Source organism: Amblyraja radiata, chromosome 18, assembly GCF_010909765.2.
Source record: "Amblyraja radiata isolate CabotCenter1 chromosome 18, sAmbRad1.1.pri, whole genome shotgun sequence".
NCBI classification, from domain to species: domain Eukaryota; kingdom Metazoa; phylum Chordata; class Chondrichthyes; order Rajiformes; family Rajidae; genus Amblyraja; species Amblyraja radiata.
This window is the reverse complement of record NC_045973.1, coordinates 16,518,815-16,545,373: the sequence shown is the minus strand read 5'-3', so window position 1 is coordinate 16,545,373 and position 26,559 is coordinate 16,518,815. Positions and strand designations below refer to the sequence as shown.

Sequence of the window (26,559 nt, the reverse complement as noted above, 5' to 3'; positions counted from 1 at the left end):
ACTAAATTTGTCTCTAATTTCCTGAAGATAGGTCTTCAGAGACTCAAGAAGATTCATGGCAACAAGTATGTTCACATCCTCTGACTGCAGGACCTTACTTGTTTTGTTCACTCTTTCACGAATGGCACTCCAAAGAATTGTGAGAAAGATCGTTTCCAGGTTCTCCATTTTCTCGTTCAATCATTCTGCCTCTCGCCTTGTGTTCACTTCCTGTTCAATGTCAGCTGATACAGAATCTAGTGCATGCTTAATTTTCTCGAAACCCCCACACAGAGCATGAACAGCATCAAAATGTGACGACCATCTCGTGTCAGACAGCCGCTTGACCACAACATTTTTTCCTAAAGATGATGCCAGAACATTCCATCGATGTGTAGAAGCAGAGAAAAAGGAATAGACACTGAACAAAGTCAAAGAATTTTAGTCTGTAGACAACACTCTGCCGCTTTTACTCCCACTAAGTTCAGGCTGTGTCCAGCACAGGGGACACAGATGGCGAAATCATTCAGTTGATGAATCCATGCTTGCAATCCAGTATAGCGTCCAGACATATTTGAGGAATTGTCATACGACTGACCACGGCAGTTTGATAGTGGAATTTTGTTCTCATTAAGGAAATCCACAAGTGTTTGCTAGATTCTTTGCTCCATGAGAAAAAATGGGGATGAACTTAATGAGACGTTCCACAGGCTCACATCCTCGAATGTACCGGACAGTAAATGTCAGTTGATCAGTGTGTGAGATGTCTGGAGTGGAATCCACTTATTGAATAATACTTTGACTCTTTTATTTCTTCAAGAATAGCACAAAGAACATGTTGTCCCATTAATTCAACAAATTCCTCACAAATGTTTGCCGACAAATACGATGGGTTCCCTTTTCCAGGATTTCCAGTTATGTAGCGCGTGAGATACGTACACATACATGCACATGTGGTTGCAGAGGTGACCGTTCTACTAAATCAGAGGCGAATGCCAATATCCACTTGTTATCATAAAAATTAACATTAATATTGTTTATCTTTAGTAAAACACATGCTAAATATGCACTTTCCAATAACAATTATTTATAATTCAGTAAAGTATAGTATTTATTTATTGACAGCAGGTCACAACATACATAGATTAGCATGGGGCCTCTATGCTCGTGGGGCCCCGGGTAACTGCCCAGCGTGCCCATGCGTTAAGACGGCCTTGCTGGTTGGCCCAGTAAGTACATATTTCTTATTCCTTTCTATGTTTATGAATACCACATGGAAGAATAAAATTGCAAACACCGTTTCCATTTCATTCACCTGATCATTTAATGCAATACTGCATCCATCTGAGCGGATACCGCAACGTGTGTTACACAAACGTTCGTTGCGGTGGACACTAAAACGAACGTTACATTATTAGCGAGAACCAAGCACTTTCACCAATGCGATTTAAACAGTACTTTACTTTATATATTTGAGCTATCGATGGCCAATGATTCGTCAGATCATTTGATTTGGGCTGATTCTTTTGTAAGTAAAATGTCTCCGTAACGGTCGTTGCGGAGCTTCCAGCGGTTGACACGAATGAATGATGTTAGCAACTTGGTCCGTACGACAAGTAAACAAGAAACAGTGTGTTGCCAAATTGAAGATTGGCTCAGTTTCTTAGTTTCGATAACAGATTTATGTCAAAAAAAATTAAGTGAATTTAAAAAGTCGGAAAATATATTGTGAACGGTCATTGCGTTTTTGACACCATGATGTTTTTGATATATTAAAGTGGAAAATAAAAAAAAATAATTAACTCACCTGAAGATCGCTACTACCATAGGATACCTTGTTGGGTGTTTGAAAAGCATTAGAGGTTTGGAGCCTCCGTGGTTTAACTTATGGACGTACCGACCCCGATAATGGTCGTTGTGACAATGGACACCAAGCACAACGATCTTTACCTAATCTTTATTGTACTGTATCACCTTTATGTTACTGTATTTTTCTCCTAGTTTAGATGAAGATATTTCCCTAGACTATTATCAAAACGTATATGTATGCGGGGCCATATGAGGTTTATTTATGAATTAAATATTCATGACGAAATGTGGCAGGGTTTTTAACGTCACACTATTGGTGTCCAAAATCGTGGGAAAACGATGAAAATTTGCCTGTTATGAAAAAAGCTTTTGACTTTCGGTCTTGAAGTTATCTAATTTATATCTGCCATTTATAAGGTTTCACATGATGGGTAGATTTTTGTCAAGAATTGTATTAGTGTAAAGAAGTGAATACTAATCTTGTTCGTCAAATCCTCTCCAGTATTGTAAAACGACACATATTATTATGCCTTTGTTACAGCTTGTCTAATTTTAACCTTTACAAAATTCAGCATCTCACTGAAGCTATGGGGCACAATTCCCTCTTCAGTCTTAACCCCATTTTGCAGTTGTTAATTACACCCACAAGTCCTTGATGCCGTCTTAATTTCAATACAGCATTTATTTTTACTGAATGATTTCAACTCAATCACCAAAGCAATTCCATCCGGCATATCTTCTCAATTTTCTTTTTTAAATTCTTAACATCCAAGTTAACTACAAATTGAACCACCTAATTTCATTCTGATTTTAACAATTCCCTACACTTGGCTACAAACCAAACCTTCCAACATTGAAACACTTCACTTTTTCAAAGATTGTTGTATTGTCCGCTTGAAAGAATAGCAGTCTAATCAATATATAGTAGTCTAATCACAACCATATGATCAATCACAGAATCTTAATTGTCATAGTGATTTCCATGGATCTTTATTTTGGTAGAAAGTCTAGATAGAACTTAACAAGCTATCTAACACTTCTCCTTCTTCATCTTGCGAATGAAACATAAACCAAAGGAATAGTTGGATCTCAAGCCGGGTGTTGAGCAGCCAGGTTGTTGTCTCTGCATCAATGTCTGCCAGGCCCTGAGCTCCATTTGGTGGGTGGTAGAACCTTGAGGTGAAATGGTTGGCTGTCTGTTGTTCTGACTGTTGCCACTTGATACTAAATTCAAAATGAATGAGGCTTAAATAATAATTTTCATATCCACATTTAGTGAAGAAAAGTAATCCATATTAAATAACCATGCTTGAAGCATCTCTTATTCAAGCCAAAGTATTTCAAAGGAATAAAAACTCACCTCTGTAATATCAGGATTAGGGTTAAACCCACACTGTTTGCACACTACTGATTGACACCGAGTACAAGTGTTGAAGTTTGGCTGTTTTGGAGAAGAGTTCAGGTCTGTAGTTGCACAAATAGGACACAGCGTACTGCTGGGCAGCGGAGCTATCTGGGGTACTGAATAAGGAGAGGTCGGAGCACTTCCTCTATCTGGGGATGCAGAATGGAATTTTTCTGTTCTTTTCATATTTGTGTCAACTTGGAGATTCCTCCGTTGGTCTTGTTGTATAGATTGTGTAGAGCGACCTTGATTTTGCATTCTTCGAGCACTTTCATTGTTGGGAATAGTTTGTTGGAGGATCTCAGTTTTCACATCGGGCTGACCAAGCTGAATACTCTGATGTGGTCTTGCACTGTAAAATGAAAGACAAATTTCAGTCTAATTATCACCATTACTGAAATCTTAAGCAGCTGAATAACAAAATAATATGTTCTTTTTTCTTGCAGCTTTAAGTGCATGTAACACAAAGGAAACATTTTTCCAATATGGCCTTAATATACAATTGTAATAGCAACTCCATGAGATACAAGTCATCATTATACCGTAATGAAGCAATGTATAGAAGATAAAAATATGCAGTTAAAAGGAAAAATCTGATTGTTAATGATGAAAATTCTTTGTTCCTCCACAGATAGCTCCAATGTGACCTCTCTGTCCTGGGCTTTCTCCATTGCTGGCATGAGGCCACAAGCAAACTGGAGGAAAGGGCACCTCATATTTCACTTGGATAGGTTACAACCCAACAGTATTCTTCATTGTACCTTAGTGCTATAAAAAAGACTCCAAACTTTGGTACTTAATGTCTTCTAAAGGGGAAAAAAAAAAATCAGTTCCCTGCGCCTATTTACAAAACAAATCCTGAAAAAAAAACTATTTATGCATGACAGTATTGGGAGAGTTTAATTAGCCCATTTCGGTGCAGGAAGAATAGGACTGTAACTGTAGGTGATTTTAACTTCCCTAATATTGACTGGGACTAGTGTTAATAATAATAATAATTATAAATTTTATTTAATGGGCGCCTTTCAGACATCTCAAGGACACCTTACATAGTAATCGGAATAAAAACATATAATCGGAATAGAACAGGTAAAAAATACATCACAGAGACACAAATTAAAAACAGAATTCAATCCAAAAACAGAAAATCAAAAACAGTGTGAAGAACAGTGTGAAGAGAGAGCAGCGGCAGCCAAAGCGCGCCAGCGTCCACTCTCTCTTCACGGCAGCCATCTTGGACACAGACCTACAGGACTACAATTAGGGATTAATCAGGGCAGAATTTGTTAAGTATGTCCAGGAAAATGTTCTGGAGCTGTATGTAGATGGTCCTGCAAAAGAAGGGGTTACACTTTAGGAAATGAGGTGGGGCAAATGGTTGATGTGTCAGTGGTGGAGCACTTTCAGACCAATGACCATAATTCCAACAGTTTCAAGATAGTTGTGGGGGAAAAAAGTGGAGGGGGTCCTAAGTTAAATTTCTAAATTGGGGGAAGGCTCATTTCAATGGTATTAGACAGGAACACACAGACAGTGATTGGGAGAGGTCATGTGAAAGTCAGAGGCATTGAAAAGTGAGATTGGAAGAGTTCAGGCCACCAGGTTCTTGTCAGAGTGAAGCGCAAGGCTAGCAAGATTTGGGAATCACGAGGGATGATACGGGTCTGGTAAGGAAAAGGAGGCATATGGAAAGTATAGGCAGCTGGGATCACATGCATCCCTTGAGAAGTACAAGGGATATAGAAATACATTTAGCAAGAAAATTAGGATGGCAAAACAGGTCAGGAGATATGCCTGGCAGATAAGATAAAGGAAAATCCTAAAAGATTTTGTTGATATGCAGGTCCGCTCCAAGCTACAAATGGGTCAGTTTATGTACAAACCCTACCTACGAACGAGCGTCTAGGATGCTGTTGGGATGGATTTACCCAAGGACGTGGGACTGCTGTTGTCTTTTGCTGGAACTCAATTTGCAGAATAAATGAACAGTTGAGCTTAACACCCTAATTTAAATACATAGAGCCCTTAGATGGTCGATGTTTTAATTTAAATATATTGTAACCTATGTGTGGAACTACAAGAAATGAATGAGGTCTTAAATAAATACTGTCAGCTGTATTTACCATGGAAAAGGACATGGTAGCTAGTGAGTTCAGGGGTGGGGACAGAGATAGCCTGAAGCATATCAACACAACATAGTAGGCATGTTGGAATCTTGAAATGCATAAATATAGATACACTCCCAGGGCCCGAGCAGCTGTATTCATGATATTATAGGAAATGAGAATAGATTGCTGAGGCCTCCACAGAGACTTCTGTACCTTCACTGGTCACAGGTGAGGTACCGGAAAACTGGAGGATTGCTGATGTGCGTTTAAAAAAATATATATAATGACAACAAGCAGGATAAGCCAGGAAATATAGGCCAATGAATCATACATTAGTGGTGGGAAAGTTATTAGAAGGGATAATGAAATTTATTTGCCTTTGGAATGTTAGAACTGATTAAGTAGTAGCCAGCATGGCTACGTGTATGGGAAATCATGTCTTACAAATTTGATTACGTTTCTTTGAAGAGGTGACCAAGAGGATTGACAAGATCTGGCAACAGACATTGGCATTCATTTATTATTGCCACAAGCACAGAGATACGGTGGAAATCTTTGCTCTGCGTGCTATCCGAGTAAATCATACCCTACACGAGTACATCGAGAAGAGTAAAACAATTAGAATGCAGAATACAGTGTTATAGCTACAGAGAAAGCACAAATAAAAGTGCAAGGGCTGCAGCGAGATAGATTTGGAAATCAGGAATTCATCAGCAGCAGAGCATGATAACTACAGGAAAGAAGCCGTTCTTGAATCTGGTGGTTTGTGCTTTCAACCTTTTGTATCTTCTGCCCGACACAAGAGGTGCCAAGAGAACTTTTGAGATACATTGCCCTTGAGCCGGTTAGCTGCTTCCCCAAGGGCAGCATGAAGTGTAGATGGAGTCGAATGGAGATTCCGGGGGTGGGGGTGGTGAATGATGGACTGGGATGCATTCTCAGCTTTCTGCAATTCTTTGCAGTTTTGGGCAAAATAGTTGCCATACCGAGCTGTGATGCATCGGATATGAAACTTTCTACGGTGCATCTGCAGAAATTGTTACGTTTTTTTGCAAGGCTTTTGGCGAGATCTTGTATGGGAGGCTGATTGTAAAGGTTGTAAAGGTTCGAATACATGCAGTCGAGGAGGAGATAGCAAATAGGGGAAAAAATGCTTGGTGGTAAGAGGCAGAAGATGGTAGTGGAGGGTTGTGTTCCGACTGGAGGCCTGCGACCAATAATGTGCCGCAGGGATTGATGCGAGCTCCTCTATTGTTTGATATCTATATGAATGTTCTGCATGAGAATATGGGTGGCTTGTTTATAACTTTGCGGACAACTCTAAAATTGGTTGTGCAATGAACAGTGAAGGCGGCCATCTAAGGTTACATCAGAATACAGATCCACGGGGAAAGTGGGTGAGGGAATGGCTGATGGAACTTAACTTTGACCAGTGAAGTGATGCATTTTGCAAAGTTAAATCAGACAACGGCATGCACAATGCAAGGCGGGGCCCTGAGGGGTGCAGTTGAACAAAGAAAGACCTTGGGGTACAAGTTAATAGCTCCCTGAAAATGGTGACACAGGTAGACAGGGTGGTGAAGGCGGTGCATGACATACTTGCCTTCATCAACAAGACAATGTGTGTCAGAGAGTCTGAGTTCGGACATCGTGTTACACTTGTACAAAACATGGTCGAAGCTGTGTGCAGTTCAGGACACATTATCAGAAGGATGTGATTAAGCGAGAAAGGGAGCTGAAAAATGTTACCTTGATGGAGTGCTTGAGAGATGGATAGGCTCGGTCTATCTTCCCTTGAGGGATTGAGGCTGACAGGTGACACAAAGGTAAACAAATCTATGAAAGTCAGAGTGGGTAGGTAACCACAATCTCATTTTTGGAGTGTCTAAAACAAGAAGGCAGAGGGTTGAGGTGAGTGGAAGGAGGTGTTAAGATCTAAGGGATACATTTTTCACACAACGAGTAACTGTCAGAGGAAATGGTGAGTGTAGGAACAGTAACAACATTAAGGGTAGGGTACTGTCTGATTCACCTCTACCCCATGTGGATATTGGACTTTTTCTATGGAACTGTTGTACTTCAATCCTGAACTATATTCAGCACTCATTATCTTCCCCCTTTGCTCTATCTCTATTCTATTGTAGTTGAGTTTCTCTTGATTGTTCCTTTGTATAGCATATCTGATCCGTTTGGACAACATTCAAAACAAAGCTTTTCACTGTACTTCTGTAAATGTGACAATAATAAACCTAAACCAGTGCTTGAATTTTCTTTCATGCTTCAGCTTTGACCTAGGATTGAAAAAACAAAACAAATTCCTGTCAAGTTTACCACATGCCTCTTGTTGGCATGCTCAAACCTCCCCAAAGGAATCCTGCCTTTATTACACGTTAGCATATTTTTAAATTATCTTAGCCTTCTGAAGACAGACTTTGACATTTCTTTGCTCCTAACAATTATTCTGTATTGAAGTGTTCAATCAAATAAAATTACACATTCTCTATATTTAAATCTCTGACTCCTGTTGTTTCACTCTGAAGTATTTCAAGTTTTCTACTTTCAGGTCACAAACAGAACCATTCATTACCCACAACCAGGTCCTGAACAAGCTGCCCACTAATTAAGAAAGAGCATCAGATGCATAGTGAAGACCAATCTGCCCCACTCACACTCACAGTTCCTCGTCAACTTTAGGGACAAGGTTATCAATTATTCTGTTACATTCCAATTCATCTATAGATTGATGGCATATCTCTCTTTTCCCCAAATTAATTGAAGTTCTTTCATTTGTATTCTCAATGTGAATCAAATCACAAAAACGTTAACAGTACACGAGGCCATGTGGTCCATTTTGCATCACCTCCAATACTTCCTTCCGGTCCTTTAAATTAATTCATTTCTAACACTTATTCAGATTCATTTTCAACACAAAGAGTGATATCACAAATAATTTGTGATATATTATTCACATCGAAGATAGAAAACACCAAGATTTCTAGGGTCGCAGCTTGCGAGCAAGGCTGTCAAAGTATACAGCGGGATATAGATCAGCTACAGAAATGGACGGAGAAAAGTCAGATGGAGTTTAATCCAAGCAAGTATGAGGTATTGCACTTTAGTAGGTCAAATGGAAGAGGAAAATATACAATTAATGGCCGGACTCTTGACAGCATTGATGTACAGAAGGATCTTGGGGTCCAAGTCCATATCTCCCTGAAAGTGGCAACACAAATAGAGTTGGAAAGGCGGCATATGGTGCGCTTGTCTTCATTGGTCAGGGCATTTATGTCATTTATGTTTTGTAGGACTTTGGTTAGGTCGCATCTGGAGTAATGTATGCAGTTCTGGTGGAACTAATACACGGCTTTGGAAAGGATGCAGTGGTGATTTACAGAATTATGCCTGGATTAGGAGTATTAGCTACAAGGAGAGATATGACAAACTTGGATTGTTTTATCTAGAGCTCGAGGGGACACCTAAATTATGAGAGGCATAGAAGGACTAGAACCTTTTTCCAAGGATAGAAATATCAAATCATAGCAGGCATAGTTTTGAGAGGAACCAAGCTTAAAAGGAGATGTGTGGGGCAATGTTTTTTTTTTACATAGAGAGTGGCGAGTGCCTGGAAAGATACCATAGTGGCATTTAAGAGACTTTTGGATAGACATGTGGAAATGCAGGGAACAGAGGGATATCGATAATGTGCAGGCAGATAAGAGTTGGTCTTGGCATTATGTTCAAGACAGACTCTGTGAGTCTGTTCCTGTGTTGTATTCTTCAATGTTCTCACCCCAGTCAGTGTATTCCTATACTCTGCACAAAAAATTCTGCGTCATACTTGATTCTTTAGCTCAATATCCTTTAGCTCTTGAACATTCTCATTCTGGCAATGGGAACAATTTCGCTTTATCTGCTCTGTCTATATACTTTATGATCATAAATACCACCATCAGCCACCATTGCAACCTCTGCTGTTCCAGGGAGAATAAGCCTTTTTTTTTTAGGCAATCCATATAATTAAAGATATCTCATCCTTTGAATAATTATGATCTTTTCTGCAGCCCCCCCTGGTGAGTAATTGCAGGTCATTTTGTGGACAGAGCAAGCATGTGGCACAGGGAATATACTTTTAAGGTAGTGTAAAGGATGATCAAGCAAGCTGCTTTTTCTTTGATGTATTCGAGCTGTATTCATCTGGGCAAATAGAGAGTATTCCATATCTCCCTCATTTTACTTATTGACTCGCTCAGTTCTTAAATTTCCTACAAACCCAACAGGCTAAATAAATGGATTAATGACAAATTAAATTAAGAGAGAATTCACCAGTGTTATATTTAGATTTCAAGGATGAAAAGAAAAGGCAAGTACTTCTGTTTGTACATTGTGTATGAACAATAATCTAACAACTATTCAGTTTAGAAAAATAGGTGCAGGAGTAGGCCATTCGGCCCTTCATGCCAGCACCACCATTCAACATGTTCATGGCTGAAATCTAAAATCAGTACCCCATTCCTGCTTTTTTCCTCCTTATCCATTGATTCCTTTAGCCCTAAGAGCTAAATCTAACTCTCTCATGAAACATCCAGTGAATTGGCCTCCACTGCCTTTTGCGGCAGAGATTTCCACAGATTCACAACTCTCTGGGTGAAGATGTTTTTCCTCATCTCAATCCTAAATGGCCTACCCGTTATTCTTAAACTGTGACCCCTGGTTTGAGACTCCCCCAACATCGGGAACATTTTTCCTGCATCTAGCATGTACAATCCTTTAAGAATGTTATACGTTTCTATAAGATTCCCTCTCATCCTTCTAAATTCCAGTGAATACAAGCCCAGTTGACCCATTCTTTCATCATATGTCATTCCCGCCATCCCGGTAATTAACCTGGAGAACCTACGCTGCATTCCCTCAATAGCAATAATGTCCTTCCTCAAATTAGGAGACCAAAACTGCACACAATATTCCAGGTGCGGTCCAACCAGTACAACTGCAGTAGGACCTCCTTGCCCCTAAATGCAAATCCTCTCGCAATACGGTACCTGGAAACACCGGGGAGGCCTCCATGGTGTCCGGAAACATGGCCGATGGGCAGGATCTCCCGGCAGCAATGGAGCTGGAGCTGCCGACTGTAAGGAAATCCCCGATCGCTGCGGAATCCCCGACCTGGCACAGGCTCGCAGGAACAGTAATTACAATACCTGGAAACACCGGGAAGTCATCCATCGTGTCCAGAAACGTGTCCGACGGGCAGGACTACGTCAGACTGAAGCGCAGGGGACTATGACACCCCTACCATCCTACTAGGCAACGTACAATCACTAGAAAATAAAGTGGACTTAAGGTCAAGCCTGCTTTACCAAAGGGAGCTGAGGGAATGCTCTGTGTTCTGTTTCACAGAAACATGGCTCATCCCAAGCTCCATAGACACAGCTGTCCAGCCTGAAAGTTTCTCCATCCATCGCATGGACCGTATGCAGGCATCTGGGAAAGGAAGAGGAAGGGGTGTCTGCCTCATGGTCAACTCTTCGTGGGCTCAGACGTGGCAGTTCTGTCTAACTCCTGCTCTCCGCAAATGGAACATCAGGCGGTGAAGTGCCGCCCCTTCTACCAACCGAGGCAATTCACCTCCATCATCCTGACCGCGGTCGACATCCCACCCCAGGCAGATGTCTGTTTGGCACTGGAGGACCCGACATCCTACCCCGAGGCGTTTACCACCATAGCCGGGGACTTCAACAAAGCCAACCTGAAAATATTACTCCCAAACTACCATCAACATGTCTCCTGCCGCACCAGAGGATTAACACCCATGACCACTGCTGTACGACCTTCAAAGATGCCTATCGATCTATCCCTCGCCCTCGTCAGGAAATCCGACCATTCAGCGGTGCTGCTTCTTCCTGCATATAGGCAGCAACTGAAGAGAGCACCTCCAGAGGCGAGGACTGCACATCGCTGCTCTGGGGAGGAAGAGGTTCAATTACAGGACTGCTTGGAGTCTGTAGACTGGGCAATGTTCAAGGACTCGGCAACGGACCTGAATGACTTTGCCACAGACATTACAGACTACAGAAAAATGCCTATCGTTACAGACTTCATAAGGAAATGCATGGAGTGTGCTCCAACAAAGACCTTCTGAGTATTTCCAAACCAGAAGCCTTGGATGAACCATGAAATCCGCATTCTTCTGAACACCAGATCCCGGGCATTCAGGTCTGAAGATGTAGAGGTCTGTAAGAAGCCCATCAAAAAGGCCCAAAGGGACTTCTGCTCTAAGCTGGAGGATGAGGCAGATGTTCGGCAACTGTGGCAGGGCTTGAGTCTCATCACCTTCTACAAGGTGAAATCAGGAGGCAGCTCAAACGACAGTGAAGCATCACTCCCCGATGAGCTCAATGCGTTCTACGCATGCTTTGATCGGGAGAACACTGATGTGCCTTCCCAAGCCCCCATTCGTCCTGATGGTATTACAGTCACAGTCACAGAGGCGGATGTCTGAAGATCCTTCAGGGGGTGAACCCTTGGAAAGCGCCTGGACCTGATGGTATACACAGTCGAGTTCTCAAAACCTGTGCAGACCAGCTGGCTGGAGTTTTTGCAGACATTTTCAACCTCTCAGTTCTGAGGTATGAGGTTCCCACCTGCTTTAAGAGGACATCAATAATACCGGTGCCCAAGAAGAGTAAAGTGACGTGCCTCAATGACTAGCAACCAGTGGCAGTAACGTCTGTGGTGATGAAGTGCTTTGAGAGGTTGGTTATGGTATGTATCAACTCCTACCTCGACAAGAACCTCAACCCACGGCAGTTCGCCTACCGCCACAACAGGCCAATGGAGGATGCGATCTCACTGGCTCTCTACTCCGCATTGGACCACTTGAACAATGAAAACACTTATGTCAGGCTGTTGTTTATAGACTACAGCTCGGCGTTCAATGCCATCATTCCCTCCAAGCTGATTACCAAGCTCACAGAACTGGGTCTCTGCGCATCCTTCTGCAATTCGATCCTCGACCTCCTCATCTACAGACCACAGTCTGTTCGAATTGGCAGAAATACTTCATCCTTAGTAACAATCAGTATGAGAGCACCTCAAGGCTGCGTGCTCAGCCCCCTGCTTTACTCACTCTATACTCATGACTGTGTAGCCAGACAAAGAACGAACTCCATCATCAAGTTCGCCAATGACACCACTGTTGTTGAACGAATTACAGATGGTGATGAGTCAGAGTATAGAAGTGAGATTGACCGATTGATCAAATGGTGCCAGCACAACAACCTGGCTCTCAACATCAGTAAAACCAAGGAACTGATTGTGGACTTTGGATGTGGAAGGATGAGGACCCACAATCCTGTTTATATCTATGGGACGATGGTGGAGAGGGTCAAAAACTTCAAATTCCTGGGCGTGCATATTTCCGAAGATCTTCCTTGAACCCAGCACACTGGTGCAATTATAAAGAAGGCACATCAGCGCCTCTACTTCCTGAGAAGACTACGGAGATTCGGTATGTCAAAGAGGATTCTCTTGAAATTCTCCAGGTGCACAGTAGAGAGCATACTGACTGGTTGCATCATGACCTGGTTCAGCAACTTGAACGTCCAGGAGCGGAAAAGACTGCATAAAGATGTGACTACTGTCCAGTCCATCACTGGCTCTGATCTCCCCACCATCGAAGAGATCTATCGTAGTCGCAACCTCAAAAAGGCAGCCAACATCATCAAAGACCCACACCATCCTGGCCACACACTCATTTCACCATTGCCATCGGGAAGATGGTACAGGAGCCTGAAAACTGTAACGTCCATGTTCAGGAACAGCTTCTTCCCTACAGTCATCAGGCTATTAAACACGACAACAAATAAGGTCTGAACTGCAACAGACTATTATTATTATTATTGCACTATATATGTTTATTTATTGAGTATGTGTGCATGTGTATATATACACATACTTAACTTTTTTCTCCCGTTATGTTCTATGTTTACATATTCAGTTGTGCTGCAACAAGTAAGAATTTCATTATCCTATCTAGGACAAATTACAATAAAATATTCTTGACTCTTGACTTGAAGGCCAACATGCCATTTGCTTTCTTCACTGCCTGTTGTACTGCATGCTTACTTTCAGTGACTGATGTACAAGCACACCCAGGTCTTGTTGCACCTTGCTGTTCCCTAATCTGACATCATTCAGATAATAATCTGCCTTCCAGTTCTTGCCACCAAAGTGGATAACCTCACATTTATCTGCATCTGCCATGCATCATGTGACTTATCCAAGTCACCCTGCAGCCTCATAGCATCCTCATCGCAGCTCACACTGCCACCCAGCTTTGTGTCATCCGCAAACGTGGAGATGTCACATTTCATTCCCTTGTCTAAATTGTTGATACATATTGTAAATAACTGGGGTCCCAGCACTGAGCTTTACGGCACCCCCACTAGTAATTCTGAAAAGGACCCGTTAATTCTGGGAGATTGGTTCTGACTTCACGAAGGAAAACTGAACCAATGTACTAGTTTAACTGACACTGGAGCAACTGAAGTGGGAATCATTTTCATTTACTCAAAATAGCAAGTCACTGTACAGCTACTGAAACCTCAGCACACTGCATATATTGCAGAATAAGAGGATTCCTGAGCCAAGGCATTTCAGAAGAAGAAAGAAAAACTTCAGTCCAAACTCATGCACGAGATACACTGAAGTGGTATTGCAATACAGCTCATGCTGAGGCCAGGCATTAGCTCTCGGACACTCCTCATACCGACCCCCTCAACCACAACCCCACAGACGAACACCATCTCCCATACCGTCACTGATCTCAATGCCTCTGATGATCTCCACTCCACAGCCTCCAATCTTGCAACCTCAACCCCACATTGCCCATTTCTATGCTCTTTTCAAAATCCAGGCAGGACTATCCTGGCAGATCCATGGTTTCTGCCCGACTGAATTCCTCTCCAAATACCTCGATTATATCTGGTCTCCCCTTGTCCTGTCCTTTCCAACATACATCCAAGACATCTCACAGGCTCTTCAACACTTCTTTAAAAAAAGATCCAGGATATGCTTTGGAATTAAGTGCACACAAATCGCCAATAAACTATCTTTACATTAATATACTCCTAAATTCCACAGTTGGCCCATCACTTAAGAACAAGGCACTGGGAAATGCAAACATTTTTAATGCATAACAAAATTGAAACATATTATTTCAGATGATAAAACATGATCAGGAAATCACAAATGTGTTCCGCAATATGGGATTAACTTGCTTAGAGGACAGTAAACATGGTAAAACTGACCCTGCATTTCAATACATGCATGGGAAAAGTAGCAAGAAAAAATGCAAATATCCTATCGCGGAGCAAGATAGACCACTCCTGTTAAATGCAATGGGCTGACGTGTAGTACGCAACAGAATGGAACGTGGGCCTTTTTTTCATCCGTTTCCGTAACCCGAGACGACTCGCAGTGTAATCAACGTTGCGGGGGAACAGTTTTTGTTGATAAATTAAAATTCTGAAAATGAGGAGAAGAGTTTTACCAAATAACTTTTATTTTTATGAGGATGTTTCCGTAACCGGCTTCCGTCTCCGCACCAGTTATCTATGTGATATTTGGTGAGGAAATGGAAGCCGGTTACGGAAATGGGGCTTAAAATTACCCATGGATCTGCCCATGACCGTACTACGTCTTTTTCGTCGAGTGATCTATCTTGCTTGCTATAGGATCTTTGATCCAGACTGATATCCAGGTAGACAAAAATGCTGGAGAAACTCAGCGAGTGAGGCAACATCTATAGAGCGAAGGAATAGGTGACGTTTCAGGTCGAGACCCTTCTTCAGACTGATGTGGGGGTTGGAGGGGCGGGAACAAGAAAGGAAGAGGCGGAGACAGTAGGCTGTGGGAGAGCTGGGGAGGGGAAGGAGGGAGAAAGCAAGGACTACCAGAAATTGGAGAAGTCAATGTTCATACTGCTGGGGTGTAAACTACCCAAGCAAAATGTGAGGTGCTGCTCCTCCAATTTGCGGTGGGACTCACTCTGGCCATGGAGGAGGCCCAGGACAGAAAGGTCAGATTTGTAATGGGAGAAGGAGATCAGGTTGGTTAATGCTAACTGAGCTGGGGTGTTGGGCGAAACGATCGCCAAGCCTGTGCTTGGTCTCACCGATGTAGAGCAGTTGACACCTAGAACAGCGGATGCAATAGACTGATATCCAGAGACACCCTGTTGGAATCGCATTTGGAAACAAACATATTTGGCTGAAAGTTCAGAAATTGACCTTTCTATTGAGCTACAATGCAAGCAAAGAAAATAGTTAGCAACACCAAGAAAAAAAAACTGAGGAAAAAAACTGCAGAGGCATACTCCACCAATAAAAAAAAATGGGGCTAATAACTAAATCAGATCAATGATAATTATGGAAACGTGTATGGGAGGGTATAGGATACGGATTTTTTTAAATGAACAAAAAACTGGTTTCAACTGCTAGGATATTGACACGAAACTGCTGGAGATATTGAAATACATTAGCTCTGTACGTTAAATATTTAAGCAAGCTAAGAATATATTTGAATGGACAAGTTCCCAGATGGGACGATAAAGCATTACTATTTTATACATCCAACTCCATGCAGCAGATCGTACTAATCATATCTTCAATAAATTTCAAAATATAAGCCATAGAGTAAAACCACTCAACCAAGCCACATTTCATCAACATGTATGCATGCTTATGAAGTGTGCACTGATTGAAGAATTCTGGTCAATTATTGACATTTTGAAATGTAATATTTCTTAAACAACAAATTGCATTAATGTTGCAGAAACGCAAATAGTTCAATAAAATTTGGCACAGGCATGTCAGGAGACATTAAATGATCAAAAGATTGATCAAGGAGCCACTTAAATGAAAGGAAAGCAGAAACATTTATAGAGTAAATTCTAGAGATCAGGATCCATTTTGAAAATATAGCAGTTACACTAAGGACTCCCGACCTGTTAGCCTAAAGGCAGAGGGAGTGAAAATGTGGGCATCAAAAAGGAAATACATAATTGCAAAACAGCTGGAAAATAATAATAGAATTGACCGGAATTGGGATTAATCTATGGAGATAAGGATGCAAGCGGTGGAATTCACAAGGGAAACCGATGGGTGTGGTTAGATTTTCAGAAGGTTTTCAATAAGATATCTTGCAGTAGTTTGTAAACAAGATAGGAGACCCTGGAATTGGCAGCAGTAAACTGCCAAGCTTCGAGAATCAGTTAACAGACTGAAAAAAGAGTGGGAATAAACACTAATTTCTCAGTTGGCTGACAATGATTAGTTGGGTGCAGCAGAGAATTTGTTCTTTCCATGCAGCTACCCACAACCTAAATCAACAATTTGACTGAGTGGACACAGCCTCACAGATTGAGCAGAAAGGAGGATGTCAAGAGCCCTCAAGAAGATATAAGCTGTTTAACCGATGGGTGAGAATATGCTGATAAAATGCATAAAAATACAAAGTCCTCCACTTCTACACATAGAAGAGAAAAGTAGAGATGTTTTCTAAATTGATGACATTAGCAAATATCAGTGTTTAAAGAGAACATAATATTCTTTAACATTAGTCACTGAAAGCCCTACATTCAGGTGAAGCAAGAAGTTAGAAAGGAAAAATTATGTTTGCTTCCATTGCATCAGGATTTGAGCACAAGAATAAAGTTCTCCTCCCGCAAACATAGAAAATAGGTGCAGGAGAAGGGCACTCAGCACTTCGATGGCTGATCATCTAAAATCAGTACCCAATTCCTGCTTTTTCCCCATATCCCGTAATACCTATAGCCCTAAGAGCTACATCTAACTCTCTCTTGAAAACATCCAGTGAATTGGCTTCCGCTGCCTCTGTGGCAGAGAATTCCACAGATTCACCACTCGCTGGGTGAAAAAGATTTTCCTCATACCAGTCCTAAATGGCCTACACCTTATCCCTAAACTGTGACCCCTGGTTCTGAACTCACCCAAAATCAGGAACATTTTCCTGCATCTAGCATGTCCAATCCTTTAAGAATTGTATATGTTTCTATAAGATCCGCTCTTATCCTTCTAAATTCCAGTGAATACAAGGTCAGTGGGCCTATTCTTTCATCGTATGTCAGTCCCGCCATCCCAGGAATTAACCTGGTGAACTTATGCTGCACTCCCTCAATAGCAATAATGTCCTTTCTCAAATTATGAGACCAAAATTGCACACAATACTCCAGGTGCGGTCTCATCAGGGCCATGTACAACTGCAGTAGGATCTCCTTGCTCCTATACTCAAATCCTCATATAACTAAAAATATATAGAGCCTTTATGAGACAGCTCAGAATAGGTTAATCTATCCCAGACGGCTATGAGAGTTTACCATTGAATTACTTCAAAATAGAAATCAGCATATTTTTGAATGTTAAAGAAGTCGAGCAATAATGCAAGTAAATTGCTTTGAATGTAGATGTTCAACCATGCGCTTGGTGAATCGCAGAAGAGACTTAAAAAGCCAGATGTCCCTGTTCTTGTTTATTCAGCGTTCTCATCAGTAGGGAAAGGAGAAATTATAGGGCCAAGATGGGTTATAGGTAATAAGGAGCGAGACTAAGTTGAAAGAAAAATTAATCCTGAACCAGGATAGCAGGGCTCGAAATTAGCGGTTGCCCGGGTGCCAATGACCACCCAAAGTGCCGCCGGGAAATCTAAACGCCGAGTCATTTTGCCGGGCTTGGCACTGCAGATACTGGTTTATACCGAAGATAGACACAAAAAACTGGAGTAACTCAGCGGGTCAGGCAGCATCTCTGGAGAAAAGGAACATGACGTTTCGTGTCGGCGGCGGCTGTATTGCGGGGCAAAGATACCAGGTGCGGGGTGACGAAGGGTCGGAGCGAATGACGGGCCCTGCACAGCGGCCGCAACAGCGGCTCCATCTCCTCCTCCCGTACTGACCCACCCTCCATTTACCCTGCACCGATCCCCCCATCCATCCTGTAGTGATCTATCCATTCATCTTTTACTGATCCCTCCATTCATCCTGTACTGATCCCCTCATTCATCCTGTACTGATCCCCTCATTCATCCTGTACTGATCCCCTCATTCATCCTGTAGTGATTCCCCATTCATCCTGCACAGACCCTCCGATCCACACTGTACTGACCCACCCCATTCATCCTGTGCTGATCTTCCCCCCCCCCCCCCTCCCTATCCATCCTGTATTGATCCCCCCCATTCAGTCTGGGGAACAGTCTGAAGAAGGGTCTCGACCCGAAACGTTGCCTATTTCCTTCACTCCATAGATGCTGCCTCACCCGCTGTTTCTCCAGTACTTTTGTCTACCCCCATTCAGTACTGTAGTTATTTAATGAGCAACATTCACAACGATACGTTGGATTTATCCAGGTTTTACTTCTACAGCCGGTCATATACATCACAAATTTGGTCAGGAGATATTTCAGTTGAAATTTTAACATTAATTCTGAAGTGGGAATGATGGAAACAGTGTTTATCAATAAAAAAATTTAAATCTGGTGTGTACAAACTGGGTATCTTCATTGCTGTTCACAAAACGTACATCTAATCTAAATGTCCGGTAATGTGGCGTTTTGACACTCTTAAACATATTACCAAAAGAACATTTGCCGCAGTTATGTCCTTTGGCCATCTCTTGTCAGTTAGTGTAATGTTTAACCTGTCAGATGGGTCGGTTTTAACAGCTATTATCATAAAATGCCTATAGAAATTTCCTTGCAAACTGTATATTTTGTTTTGGATAAATTATGTGGGAAGCGAGAGTGTTTCTCTACCAATAGCAAAAGCGACCCATGCTATGGCCATGTCATGGTAATTTTCAGTCCTTCATAGAAAACATGCTTGCATCAATCTGTAGTGTACATGGTTAAGCATATATGTTACCATGGTCCAGGATTTATTGACACAGGTTGATAATACGCTGAATAATCCAACCACATTTTTGTTTGGAAGTGGAAAGAACTAATAGAAATTGCATTCATTGCAATGTGTAAAAAGAGTTGAGATACTGTATTATAATTTTGCTGCATGGCATTGTGGTATATATCATGGTATATATCATGGTATATATCATGTCTTGATTGGTGAATATGTTTAGTTTGTGACTTTATTTGAAGCAGAAATAATATGTGAATGCTTCATTGAGCATAATTCCGACTGGTAACTACGCACTTCGTCCGAGCACATTATCGCACGCGTCATGCAAACCGTCTTAAATGACCATCATTTGGCAACCTAAAAAGCTGCCAAGGTTGCCCGGCTGGAAACAGGGGAAAAAAGTTAAGTGGGAGCCCTGGGATAGTAAACTTTAAAACTGAAATCATGTGGGATTTGGAATCAATGAGCACATGTAGCAAGTGTGGTGGCAGTTAAGGCACAGAAAATTCAATTCAATCTTAAACGGTTAGAGGATAGGTGGTGAACGAAGAGGACATTGGCATGGGTGAGTTGGGAGGCAACAATGATCTGAATCAGGATCTCAGCAGCAAATTTGGCTTATGGTTAAGACTTCAAAAGTTAATGAGCAAAAAAAAAGAAATACTCAAGACCTAATCTAGATTCTATAGAAGATACCATGTGAACCAATATTTCATTTTGTATAACATACATTCTGCAGTACTGTCCATTTCAGATTTTGTCAATCTCCACCTTCACTGCCACTGAAATGTAGGAGGAAACAAAGGAACAAATCCTATATTTGTTCATGTTTGAAGAGGCGAGCAGAAAGGGAAAGTAGCCAAGCGTAAATGTAAAGTATTTCGCATCCATTTAAGAGGAAACAATTTTTGCACCATATTCTGATGTGTGTGGGATCAAATATTATGGGATGAAAATAAAATACTTATAACATGGACAATTTTCCAACATTACACACCAGAAAGCAGTGACGGGCAGTTTTTGATCATTAACATTGTCTTAATTATGAACACTATTTCTACTGAAGTATCCACATGACTGCTTAAATCATCCACATGAAATATGCAATTAATTCAAAAGCATTCAATGTTTGCAAGCATGTTTTCAAGATCTGACCAATATGAATTTGTATTAAAAAAAATAGAAAACCTTACTTTGGGAAGAAACCATGTGCAGTTTAATCACAGGATACGACCTTTGTTGAAAGGTCAGTATTTATTGCTTACTCCTAGTTGCAATTGAACAGGCAGGAGAGGGACATTGGCTCGAGAGAACCAGACGCTCTTTGAACAATGGTGTAAAAAAATGGCGGCATCTACATGTAATATATGCTAAATGAATTTCACTGTGCAGTTGCATATGAGACAAATAAAGCGCTATTGAACCATTGATATGATTTCTTGAAACATTGCATTTCATCCCGTTTAGCAATGTATTACAGGAATTTAATGGAAGAATGTGTAAATAATCAAAATTTGAAAATATTAAAGCTCCAACTTAAGTTCATTTGATGTTTTTGGCACCCTGGATTGTTTCATTCCAGGCCTGTCTCACAACGCAAGTACTAATTTTGTCGGTGGTAGGAATGCAATTATACAAATCTAATGACTGGATTGAAGATTTGAAATCTCATGACGTTCAGTGACAACTTTTAGGATTCCCATTTTAGTGGTTCTATTCTGCAGATGGGATAGTTGATTGGTACAACCCCATGATCATGACTGACGGATTACTATACCTTGACTAGTCTCCAGAAAAGTTCCCCTAATTTTTGAAGCCAGTCCCAGATTTCAATGATGACAATTACAAGGCTGATTAGTTTGGGGGTAGTCTTATGATGCTCAGTGCAACCACTATCAGTATTTTATTAGCAGATAAACAAATTATGCCATTTCAGAAGAAGGATGTGATTACATGTGATTGATGTAATACACACAAGCCACACTAGGTAAACAAATGTTTCCTTCGCTTTTGGTTGAGAATGAACCAGTAATTATATTATCATGGCCACTGGCGCAGTGCCTTTATTCCAGGTTTATTTTACTATAAAAATACTGAATTCAGCTTCAATCTGTACATTATCATATGCATAGCTAAAAATGAAATTTAGGAAAGGCATAAACATACCTACACCCCTACTGCGCTATGCTTATTCTGCATTCTCAGTCTAAACCTTTGCTTTGGCAGAATGAAAAGGTTGATTTGTTCCAAATGATTCTGAAATTAAAATATTTGGTCTGTGTTATAAATTTAAAATCTTTGCATTGAGGAGACAAGCACATTTATGGTTTGGGAAAACAAGTTTCATGGCATTCTTAAAGGTTTATTTTCAAGCAACTTGAATATTAAATATTTTCCGAAATTGTATTTTCCAAATCTAATGGGAATTTCAATAGCGGCCATTCAAAGACCACTTGCTTTTAGCATTAATGTAATGTGATGCATCTCAACAAATTTATGAATATGGCATTATTTGACAATAACTGGAAAGTCCCTGGTCAAATATTAGCAGGAGAAATACAATTTTCACCTCAGAAATAAAATTTGATTATTAAATAACCACTCCTGGAAAACATTTCAGCCACTGACAGAATACAGCTCTGCCATGAATTACTTGACAATCAAATATCCTTACAACACTCATGAATACATGTTAACTTGGATAAAGGGAATCAGTGCCCATGCAGCCAACCTACCAGTCTCTTGGAACACTTTGGCAAGAGTAAAAATTTGCATTGAAAATTGGCAATGATAAATCAAGATATTTCCAAGGCACTTTTCAGCAAATGCATTACATCAAATCTTTTTGCCAAAATTGTATATTTCAATTTCTTACATTAAAGTTCATGGTTACTAAATGTCTCAGAATGTAATGTTCCCACAATATAATGAGAATATTGCAAATCAAGGACATTTTTTGATAGAAAATTGTGGCATTTCTTTACAAATCAGGTATTAATACAATGTCACAGAGATAGAAATGGACAGCAACAGATCCATCTTGCTATCACAAATAGGCTCTTACTTTAACACCAAAGGCAGGCAGTGACACAGCTACATCAAGTAAAGATGTCACCAAGTGATGGATCTTCTCATAAAACAGCAAAGGAACCCTCTATATTTCAACATCTAAAAATCAGACTTTTAAAGAAAAATTAGACTACTTTATGTAATTAGAACCCAGTTAACCAAGAAAAAAGGGTACCTCAAGGTGCATCTGAAACACATACTTCCTTCTGCCCGTGCCCCATACCCATTTCCCAAAGATCCTCTCCTCCTCCTTCTAAAGCCCACAACCCCAGGAAAATGCTTTAATTATCCAATCCACCTATTGCTTGCTGGAAAAAGTGCACATTTATATAACATTAAAACATCTTATTTAATGCATCCAATTTTACACCACTTGCCTTGGTTGATTTTTTGAATGTTGGCTATTTTTAGATTGTTTTAGTATTAGTTTATCGTCACGTGTACCGAGGTGCAGTGAAAAGCTTTTGTTGCTTACTAACCAGTCAGCAGAAAGACAATAGATGATTACAATCAATCCATTTACAGGTAGACAGGAGAATTCTTCTAACATACCAATGACCTAATGACCATTTTACATTTGTTTAAAACGTATGGAAGATGGATTTCAATGTTAGGAATATGTGTGCTATCAGAACATTGATATAAAAGCTGCATGGTCTTGCCATTATGCAATATTTCAGGTATTCAAATTAATCTTTATATTATTGTAGTCCTTTCAGATGTTATGCTTGATTACGTATTACGGGGAGCTGGTATGATCATGGTGCAGCAGTAAGCATTCATATTCATTATATGATCAAAATATAATTTTAAATGTTCATGGTAAAATACAGCATTATATGGCCGTGAAGCAGTTTATAATTTGTACACTATTCTGCTTAGCTCCTGAATTACAATCATGTTGTAACTGAGCTGTTAATGACTTAAATCTGATGCTGACTTTATTCTGTATATTCCACATTAATTTCATGCTCAGCAACCTTGGTCTTTTCTACCAAGCCTTCTGATATCCTTTCACTTCGATATTTAAGGAATAGTAACCTCGCCAAAGATGCAGACGTGTAAATTATTCCTCATTAAAATACGTTACGGTTGCAAGAAAAACAAAATCAAAATCCAAAGACTCGGATTTCAAAACTGCGGAATTGGGGGAATGAAATGGTGCTGAAATGGACAGCTCCCGACGTCGGTTTCGATGGCGCGTAAAGATTGCACTGCCTTGCACATACAAGTCGATCTCAAAAGCACACTAACACTGCAACGGACAAGTCCACCCGATCATAATGTAACACCAATCGTAGAATTGCTGAGACACATTCGAAAGCAAATGGTGCTGCTGCCAACGTGGTTTTCTGTCGATTGCAATACACACAAGTGGTTCTGAAACGGACAGCTTTAATTAGCTAAGAGTGTCGAGGGAATGGGAGTAATTAATACATTGAATTGAAACTGCCCCTTAGAAAAAAACACTGCCAACAATGACAATTCCAACCGATCAGAGGGCGACCCCATAGACCTTTGAAACAACGAATCGGAATGCATTAAAAACCAAGACGTTAATTCCAGATCACAGAGCAAATTATGCATCTGGATCGTTATCGCAAAACGAACAGCTCTGTTGGTTTAAAAGAAAGCCAAATGCTCATAGATTTCAACTCAGATATTTTACCCGGAAATGTGCGACAGGTTGATTTCAGCAAAGCACTGACAGGCATAATCGTTTTAGATTAATGTTTCAATTAACCAGCCCAGCGTTTTGAAAGAGTTTATAAATTGACATCCGCTATTTTATCCCTATTCAATTCTTCCTTTCCGCCCGCTTCAATCCTTCATCTCCTCCCGTTGGAGATTTTTCTCCCCTATCCAAAATAAAGCGTCCACAGCGTACTTCAATGTATAACTCCCATATAATTGTTAACCGCGTTTAATATGCACAAATAATATATTCAGAGAGGGATCACTGCCGACTATAGCAAATTTTAAAATTTCAATGATTCGATTTCGATGAGCTTGATAACACTAAAAGTCAACCATTTCTGTAACACTGCCGTATTTCATAATCTATGGTTCTGAATGGACAGCTACATCTGGCGCCAACACTCGAGCAATCCTCGCTTCAGCAGAAAATTATCACGCTAGCTTTTTACGGGCATTGGCTCAATGGTCTTTTACCTTTCTCACACAGCCATTCGTCGTTTCGTTGTCGGAATACAAAAGGTTAAACAAATCTTCAAGTTATGATTTGCAGCTCCTTGATCGTCATCTACAATCTCCTTTAAAAAACGCAGAATTCATTCAAATGCACATCTTACCTAACAGAACGACATTCATCCATGAGTTTCAAAGTTTCTATTTCTGGACGTGTCCTGATTCACCAGATCTTTCCCACAACAGTTACTGCATCCACATGTTCACCCTCTCACTATTGCCGTTTTAGGTGTCGCTTTTTCTCTGATCTACTCTCAGTGCATTCTCTTTCTGCTCCCTTTTTTCATTGTTTGTTGGCTGGCAGTTTATTGCTGCATTTCATTGAGCTCGCAATACACCGCGACCCTGCTATATTTCTCCCTCTTTTTTATACATTCGGTAGTATTCCAAAATACAAGACGCCGACGCCTCTTGTGATTTACATTGTTGTGGAACTCGCCGAATGAAGTCCCAGGCTAGGCTAATCCCATTGCCCGTTTTCTGGGCACCTATGACTACAAACCATGATTGTCGTTTCCGGACACTCGGGAGCTTGCATTACTCCCGGGCCAATCTTGGAAGAACCTCACTCTCTCCCCCGAGCGAACCTTCCTGAGCTTTGGTTCAAATGGTTGAAGAGCTAACTTTGCTGGTTATTTATACATTCACTGTTGCAAAAGGAGAGAAAATGAGCGCTGGTGTCCGCGAGTGCAATTGTCACCTGGGCCGGTTGGACACGGCTACTTCCTGCTTCCAGCCTCAGCGGCGGCTGCTGGTCCGCCCAGCACCTGGCCGGGCCTGTTGCCTGACCTCGGTGATCGGCGGCCCTCACCTGCTCCCTTGGTTACCGAGCGTGCACACCGACCCCCCTCACCGCGGTCCCCGACCCGCCCGCCCGTCACTAACCTGCCGCCTGCCGTCGCTCGCCCTCCGGGCGCTCCGTTGGGGGCCGCGGGTGTTTTCAGTGGTTGTGCGCCTCCTCCGCCGCCGCCTCCCGGCGTGGATATCGGACCCAGCTCGCCGGTTTCCAAGCTGTTCTCGTTACCCATGTCACCGAGGATCTAGCTCCAACGAAGCTCCCGCTCCGCCATCAACAGCATCTTCTGCTTTGCTCTGTTCCCGGGCGGGGGGGGGGAAGGGGGCGCCAGTGCGCCTGCGCCGCCAACCGCCGCACCCTCCTCCCCTGGACTGTGCGCTGGTCCCCACCCGCGCACGCGCGTCGGCCGCCTGGCTCCGGCCCCCCCCTGTAGTACGCGTGCGCAGTCGCCAGCCATCCGCAACCTCTCTGGTTGATTCCGTTCTTATGAATGAACTGAATATCGTGCGCTCCGCACAACCCATTCACACTCTTGGGGTGCTCTTCTTCCTATTTACCTGTCCATAAATCAGACAGATTTCCCGACCAAAAACAGACAAACAAAAAATCTGGATAATATCATTTGTGGTGAAGGAAATTGCTAACGTTGGACATTGATTCCGATTGAACCAAATATCGGTCCAGTGTACCAAGGCGAGGTAGTATTTTACAAAGATCCCATAGCGGAGCTATAAGATCTTTGGTATTTTAGTCCTTGCGATTTATATTCCGAGAGATTTGGGAATTGGACGAGAAGCATTTGGGAATAAGTTACAGAGAAATGTCTTCCATCCCTGCTTTGTAAATCTTTGTATTTATTTATTCTAGAGACCTGCAACACAGCGATTGATTATAAACATAAAAAATCAATAAAAGGGACAAAAATTAAATATTGCGCATCCTAAATCAAAAATGATCAGCAAAATGTACGAGAGAAACAGATAACGTTTCAAGTCTACATCATTTAATTGGTAAAATATACAAAATTAAGGTGAGGGTATATAAACAAAGTAGGACAAGAATGTCATCAAATGCTAAAGCAGTTTGTGAAAAATTAAATCACTTCCTATTAATCATCAATTTCCTTATTATGTCTATTAAAATAGCATAACCTGCACATCTTTCTCCCAAGAATACAATTTTATCCAATTTCCCCTGTTTGTCTTCATATCTTCAAATTCATAGCAAATTTGTTTGGGAAGTGTGGTAATTATTT

At 41.2% G+C, this 26,559-nt stretch overlaps 1 protein-coding gene across 1 annotated transcript in view; it reads right to left on the bottom strand.

Moving 5' to 3' along the window:
• The window catches only part of bsn (bassoon presynaptic cytomatrix protein), a 322,179-nt gene extending 296,516 nt beyond the window's left edge, over positions 1-25,663 (bottom strand). The window contains exons 1-2 of the mRNA XM_033036746.1: positions 25,394-25,663; positions 3,149-3,545 (exon numbers count right to left, since the gene is read on the bottom strand). Of these exons, the coding sequence (XP_032892637.1) occupies positions 3,149-3,545; positions 25,394-25,536 (540 nt within the window). The 5' untranslated portion in view covers positions 25,537-25,663. The remainder of the gene's footprint in view (positions 1-3,148; positions 3,546-25,393) is intronic.
• Between the last annotated feature and the right edge of the window lie 896 nt (positions 25,664-26,559).